The sequence below is a fragment of the Lipotes vexillifer genome, unplaced genomic scaffold, assembly GCF_000442215.2.
Source record: "Lipotes vexillifer unplaced genomic scaffold, Lipotes_vexillifer_v1.1 scaffold194, whole genome shotgun sequence".
NCBI lineage: Eukaryota > Metazoa > Chordata > Mammalia > Artiodactyla > Lipotidae > Lipotes > Lipotes vexillifer.
Genome location: NW_006771758.1, coordinates 1,744,802 through 1,752,667, shown reverse-complemented (window position 1 = coordinate 1,752,667; position 7,866 = coordinate 1,744,802). Strand labels below are relative to the sequence as shown.

The 7,866-nt window shown below is 45.2% G+C and overlaps 1 protein-coding gene across 1 annotated transcript in view; it reads right to left on the bottom strand.

The window, feature by feature from the left end:
- Positions 1-1,578: 1,578 nt before the first annotated feature.
- The window catches only part of ADAM19 (ADAM metallopeptidase domain 19), an 85,623-nt gene continuing 79,335 nt past the window's right edge, over positions 1,579-7,866 (bottom strand). The window contains 3 exon segments of the mRNA XM_007447122.1: positions 1,579-1,615; positions 1,617-1,630; positions 2,449-2,601. Coding sequence (XP_007447184.1) covers positions 1,579-1,615; positions 1,617-1,630; positions 2,449-2,601 — 204 coding nt within the window.

Here is a 7,866-nt window from a genome sequence, read left to right as displayed (position 1 = left end):
CGGGGTAGTGGTTGGGAGTGAAAACTCAAGCCTCTTCCTTGCCCTGAGGTTTTCAAGAGCGAACGTCTGTTCACTGCAGGAGGCGGGGAGGCCCCAAGCTGCCCAGCACCTTTCTGGGGTGGGAGACCGTCCCAGAGAACATCTCCGGTGGCTCTCTGAAAATCCTCCCAGCTAGCAGAGCACCACACAGCCCCCCCAACCCCATTCCCTGCTGCGGGGAGGACAGGACCAGAGGAAAGAACACAAGGAAGAGGATGAGAAAATGTCTGGCTGGTCCCGGCACAGACTCTGTTCCGTCAAGGTTGCTGGCTGCTGCTTCTCTAGGGATCTCTAGGGACAGGTCTGCTCTCTGCTCAGAAGACAACGGTCCTGCCTCAAGCCAGTGACCAGGTCTGGGGACAGGCTGGGGCTCCCAGGGTGCCCACTCTCCTCCCTGCACCCACCACTGTCCCTGAGGACCTTCCTCAGATTCAGGTCAGGGAGTAAAAGGAAGACCCACGCTCTGCTGAGGTCACCACACACCATGGAAAGTAAAGCTACGACCCCACAGCCCTGGCCCGAGTCTACCCGGGTCAACACTCTTGAGAACCAACATAGGAGATCCCGTGGCCAACCCGCAGGCAGGACCCTGACTTGCAGGTCACAGCACCAAGTCCCAGGAAGTCGGGACTGCAGGGGATTCACTCTTCACAGCACCACACATTAGGCGGGTCCCAGCGGAGAAGGAGAAATCAAAAGCGTGAGGCACTTGGAAAATGCAGAGGAGAAAACAAGGAGCACGCGAGAACAATGGCGAGCGGAGTCGAAACCTTTGGCTTGATGGCTCAGGGGGGGGGCCCGGGCTGTGCTCCCCCTGCTGTCTACACTGCCTACGAATAGTACCTGCCTGAGTCAGAGTGACCCTTGGGAGTAAGGGGATGCGGGGGCTTTGGTGGGGAGAGGGGAGTGGCGTGAGGAGGGAACTTGACGTGTTCACATATGGCCACAGAGCCAGGAGCTGTGACCTCAACCAAGCCCTGGCTGGAGTGACCCCTCCTGATCAGTAAAGCTAAAAGGGACAGTAAGTGCCCAGCCTCTGTCCAGCCTGGGACCTCTGAGGAAGATGGAAGCAAAGGAAAGCTCTCATGCGTACCCTCCTCCATAGGACGTGGATGGATGGCTTCTCCAAGGTGAGTCCTGGCTTCAAGGGCTAAACAGACTTTTCCCAGCTGGGCTCGCCAGCTCGGACAGCCTGCACCAGCTCGACTGTCACCTCTGGGGTGAGGGGCCAGGTGAAGGGCGGATGGGGGACGAGCAGCCATTCAACCTCTTCGGCTCTGCTCTCCCTACCTGGGGCTGAATATTGCACAAAACAACACTTGGATGCCGTTGACGGTAGGCACTCTGGGCCTCTGTGGAAGCCGAGGCAGCACTGAGTCAAGGAGGAGATTGTTCAGAGATGCAGTGGTTCCAGGAGGAGGGGAGTGGGGGAGGGGTAGCTCAGAGGTGGCCAGGCATGCTTCCTCCACATTCCGTGACCACGGCTCCTCTGCGGTGTTCAGAGTCCTCGCAGGAAGGGAGAAGCGCCTTCAGACGGGCCTAGATTTTCGAGCTAGCCATCCCCACAGCCCTCTGACCTGCATTCAGGAAACTGCGGGGAAAAAAGAGACAGAGGGAGAGAGACATCAGCTCCGTGGGATCAGTGGGGAGCTGTCCTCTGGCTTGTGACAGGTGGGCAGGAGTGGCAGACTGTCACCTGAGAAGAAGGGTTTCCACGGAAGTCTGTCCACATGTCTGCTCGTCCAGACCATCAACTCTGCAGTGAGAGGCATGGTGGCAGCCCCCAACCCCCAGCTGACAAGCCATCCCCCTCCTCCCTCCCAGCAAAGCTGCAGCTCAGTCTACAGAGTTACCAGGGCCTCGTAAGAACACAGGGCAGTGAGCCAGCTTCCTCACCTGCTCCCCTCTGCCCCAGCTCCCAGGACTAAGAATACATCAGCCCCAGGGAAGATGTATTAAGAGGGGCCGTTTGTGCACAGCCTACCATAGGCCAGCAGTTAATGTAAATTAACTGCCTTGACCTCCACAGTAACCCGATGGGGTTGGCTATTTCTGCTTCCTAAAACCTCTTTCTAGATAAGGAAACGGAGACACGAGAGAGTGATTTGCTCAGGGACGCTCTCAGCTCAGCTCAGCTCAGCTCAGCTCATCAGTTGGAGACCCAGGTTTGAAGCTACCATAGCTCAGCCTCCTAAACATCACCTTTCACATGAAACCAAAAAACCCCTATTACCAATTTAAGGGACAGTCATGCAGGCACCAAGAAATGCTAAGCTTTTGTCCTTTGCTTTTGTTCTGGAAGTTAAGCACTACATCAAGAAGCATGAACTGGTCTGTTTTCTCAACTCTGTTTTTGCCCCCTGGATCCCTCTACCCCAGCTTCTACCTCGAGTGTTTCTGAAGACTCACCTTTGGGGCAAGCGCTGCCAGGGGCCGGGTCTGCTGAGGTCTAGAGGCAGGGGGCCACAGAATGGAGACGCCACCTGGCCTGGGGAGACTCTTGCGGCCTGGCACCGGGTTAGCCGGGAGCGCCTTCTGGGGTGGCCGAGGCCTGGAGAAATCCTGGGGAGAAAGCCACAAGCCTCACTCAAAGGCCAGAGGGGCCTGTTCAAAAGAAAATGTTCTCAATATTTTACAGGTCAAAAGCAGATGAGAAAAGGGATATACTATTTAAAAAGAATGGTCCCTCCGGAGCCCGTGCTCCGCAACGGGAGAGGCCACAACAGTGAGAGGCCCGCGTACCGCAAAAAAATAAATAAATAAAAAGAAAATATAAAAAGAATGGTCTCATTGAAAAAGAAATTGTGTGCATACATGTTTACATGCTCAGCAAAAAGCCTTTTTGGAGAGCAAATTAGCAGTATTTATCAAGATTAGAAATGATCGTTCTCTGACCTAATACATAACTTCATTCCCTCTGAGAACTATCTGCACAGGTGCACAAAAATGAAATTGCAAGGATGTTCCTTGCAGCACTGTTTGTGACGGCTAAAAGAAACTATAAGTAACTAAAATTTCCATCAACAAATTACTAAAATTATACAGTGATATATGATGCAGCATTTCAAAAGAATGAAGTAGCTTGATACGTGCTGAGGTGGAGAGATGGTCAAGAGTCATGGCAAGCTGCAGTACAAGCTACACAGGATAGTTTAGAGAAAATAAGTCACCCCACTACCCTCCACCAATGTAAATGCAAAGGTACAGAGGAAAGTCAGGAAGGATGAAGACCAAATTGATAACAGAGGTCAGAGGTTTAGAGTGGGCTGTGCATATGGAGAGGGGTCATCCAAGTGAACATTCAGTTTTCTTAACAAAGCATATATGTGTATTACTTGTGTAAATAAAAATTGTAAAAAGAAGAAATCATATTTTCCATATTGTTTGTCTATGGGTGGCACAATCTTTCCTTTGTGCTCTTACATGACCTTCATGTTTTGCCCCCTCCTCGATAAGGCCTTCCCTGATGACCTTATTTAAAATTATAACACCCCCAAACCAACAGTACACAATCAACGGGATGCAGCAAAAGCCGCCTAAGAGAGAAGTTCATAGCGATACAGGCCTTCCTCAAAAAACAAGAAAAATCTGAAATAAACAACCTAACCTACCACCTAAAAGAATTAGAAAAAGCAGAACAAACAAAACCTAAAGTCAGCAGAAGGAAGATCAGAGAGGAAATAAATAAAATAGAGATTTAAAAAAATAGACAAAAAAATCAATAAAACCAAGAGCTGGTTTTCTGAAAGGATAAATAAAATCGACAAACCTCTGGTCGGGCTCACCAAGAAAAAGGAAGAGGACCCAAATAAAATAAGAAATGAAAGAGGAGAAATAACTACTAACACTGCAGAAATACAAAAAATCAGAAGAGAATACTATGAACCATTACATGCCAACAAATTGGATAACCTAGAAGTTTCTAGAAACACACAGCCCACCGTAACTGAATCAAAAAGAAACAGATAATTGGAACAGAATGATCACTAGAAGTGAAGTGGAATCCGTTAAAAAAAAAAAAAAAAAAACTCCCTGCAAACCAAAGGGAGTGGCTTCCAGGATGGCTTCACTGGGGAATTCTACCAAACATACGAAGAAGAGCTTACACCAATCCTTCTCAAACACTTCCAAAAGACTGAAGTGGAGGGAACACTCCCTAAGTCATGCTATGAGGCCACCATCACCCTGATACTAAAACCAGACAAACTACAGACCAATATCTTTGAGGAATATAGATGCAGAAATCCTCAACAAAATATTAGCAGACTGAATCCAACAATGCATAAAAAAGACCATATACCACGACCAAGTTGGATTCATCCTAGGGTCACAAGAATGGTTCAACATATGCAACTCAATCGATGGGAAACACCACATCAACAAAAGACAAAATTCACATGATCATCTCAACAGATGCAGAAAAAGCATTTGATAAAATTCAACATCAACTCATAATAAAAACTCTCACCAAAGTGGGTATAGATGGAACATATCTCAGCATAATAAAGGATATTTAAGACAAACACACAGCCAACATAATACTCAACAATGAAAAGCTGAAAGCCTTCCTGCTAAAATGTGGAACAAGACAAGGATGCCCATTCTCATCACTTCTATTCAACATAGTATTGGAAGTCCTAGACAAAGCAATCAGACAAGAAAAAGAAATAAAAGGTATCCAAATTGGAAAGGAAGAGGTAAAATTGTCATTATATGCAGATGACATACTATGTATAGAAAACCCTAAAGACTCACACAAAAACTATTACAACTGGGACTTCCCTGGCAGTCCAGTGGTTAAGACTCCGTGCTTCCAATGCAGGGGGTGTGGGTTTGATCCCTGGTCAGGTAACTAAGATCCCACATTCTGTGCAGCACAGCCAAAAAAAAAAAAAAAAAAAACTACTAAAACTGATAAATGAATTCAGCAAGGTAGCAGGATACAAGATTAACATACAGAAATCTGTTGCATTTCTTTACACTAATAATAAAGTTATCAGAAAGAGAAGTAAAAATGCAATCCCTTTTAAAATTGTATCCAAAATAAAAATACTTAGGAATAAATCTGACGAAGGAAGGGAAAGACTGATATGCTGAGAATTATAAAAAAAACATTGGCAAAGGAAACTGAAGATAATTCAAAGAAATGGAAAGATGCTCTTGGATTGGAAGAATTAATATTGTTAAAATGGCCATACTAACCAGAGTAATCTACAGATTTAATGCAATCCCTATCAAATTACCCATGACATTTTTCACAGAACTAGGGCAAATAATCATAAAATGTATATGGAAACACAAAAGACCCAGAGTTGCCAAACGATCCTGAGGAAAAAGAACAAAACTGGAGGCATAACCCTCCCAGACTTCAGACAATACTACAAAGCTACAGTTATCAAACAGTGTGTAATTGGCACAAAAGCAGACATATGGATCAATGGAACAGAATAGACAGCCCAGAAATAAACCCATAAACCTATGGTCAATTAATCTCAACAAAGGAGGCAAAAATATACAATGGAGAAAAGACAGTCTCTTCAGCAAGTGGTGTTGGGAAAGCTGGACGGCCACATGTAAATCAATAGTTAGAACACTCTCTCACACCATACACAAAAATAAACTCGAAATGGCTTAAAGTCTTAAATATAAGACATGACACCATAACACTCCTAAAAGAGAACATAGGCAAAACATTCTTTGACATAAATCGTAGCAATGTTTTCTTAGGTTAGTCTCCTAAGGCAAAAGAAATAAAACTAAAAATAAACAAATGGGGCCTAATCAAACTTACAAGCTTTTGCACAGCAAACGAAACCATAAACAAAACGAAAAGACACCTATGAAATGGGAGAAAATATCTGCAAATCATGTGACTGACAAGGGCTTAATTCCCCAAATATACAAACAAACAGCTCAATATCAAAAAACAAACAACCCAATCAAAAAAACGGGCAGAAGACCTAAATAGACATTTCTGCAAAGAAGACATACAGACAGCCAAAAAGCACATGAAAAGATGCTCAACATCGCTAATTATTAGAGAACCGCAAATCAAAACTACAATGAGGTATCACCTCACACCGGTCAGAATGGCCATCTTCAAAAAGTCTGCAAACAATAAATGCTGGAGAGGGTGTGTAGAAAAGGGAACCCTCCTATACTGTGGGTGAGAGTGTAGATTGGTGCAGCCACTATGGAAAACAGTATGGAGGTTCCTGAAAAAGCTAAAAATAGAGCTACCGTATGATCCAGCAATCCCACTCCTGAGCATATATCCAGAGTTTTATGGTGTCATGTCTTAATTCAAAAAGATACACACACCCCAATGTTCATAGTCGCACTATTTACAAAAGCCAAGACATGGAAGCAACCGAAGTGTCCATCGATGGATGAATGGATAAAGAAAATGTGGTATAGATATACAAGCAAATGTGCCATTTGCAGCAACATGGATGGACCTAGAGATTATCACACTAAGTGAAGTAAGTCAGACAGAGAAAGACAGCTATCACATGATACCACATATATGTGTGGAATCTAAAAAATGATACAAATGAACTTATTTACAGAACAGAAACAGCCTCACAGACTTAGAAAACAAACTTATGGTTACCAAAGGGGAAGAGGCAGGAGGGATAAATTAGGAGCTTGGAATTAATAGATACACACTACTATATATAAAAGAGATAAACAACAAGGACCTACTCTATAGCACAGAGAACTACATTCAGTATCTTGTAATAACCTATAACGGAAAGAATGTGAAAGAGAATATATATATGTATCTGAATCACTTTCCTACACCAGAATCTAACACAACACTGTAAACCAGCTATACTTCAATTTTTAAAAATTGCAACACTCCCCCAGTCAGCATTCCCAGACCCCTTTATCCTTATCTGCTTTTTCTTTTTCGGTATATATCACTTACCCCACTCCACCATACTATACAACTTACTTATTTTTTATTTTCTGCCTCTCCATCCCCCACTATACAAGAAACAGGGGCAGGGGTCCTTTCCTGTTTGATTCAGTGGTACAGCTCAAGCTTTAGAACAGTGCCTACTAAACAGTAAGCACTCAACACGTATTAGCTGAAAACATAATAAAACTCTGCACCTGTCAAAAAAATTTAAATAACTGTATTTATTCTGTGATCCAAAAAAAAGTTTTAAGGGGCAGAGAATGGATCTCATGCCACCACCCACAGATCCCCAAGCTGGTGGGGTGCAAGAGAGAAGCTGATTCCACAGGTGACAGTTCCAGTGCCTACTGTCCTGGATCGCTCCCCTTCCTGAGAAGGTCACTAGCAAGCATAAAAATGGCTCAAAGGCAAGCATGGGGAGAGAGTGGGAGTAAATCAGAGATCTTCTGAAAGCAGCTTCTCAGCCAGCAGGAAAGTGAGAGCAGAAATGAAAAAGAGCAGCAGATTCTCATGACCAAAGCGCCACGTTGTCCAGCGCCATCCCTTCCCGGAAGGACAATGCGATCCCACACGCTTCCAGCCCAGAAAGCTGTCAAATCAGTGGCTGCCGGAGGCCAGGACAGAGACCTTCTGGGGGAAGCAACAGCTGGGGGCAGATGTCAGGATGCCATGGGGAAATGCTGTGCTCCCTTGGCTACTTTCTGTGCCAAACGGACAATTTGTGCGTGTGCAAGAGCACACACAGGGTGGGTGATCTGGGCAGAAGCCTCATCGGCATGGCAACACTGGGCCTCCCAGAGCAGGGCCATGCCACTGGCCACGTCTGCTTTGACCCAGCTCGGCTCTACCAGGGGCCTCACCCAGCACTGTATTCTAGAGGCAGAAACTGTCCTTGAACCGCT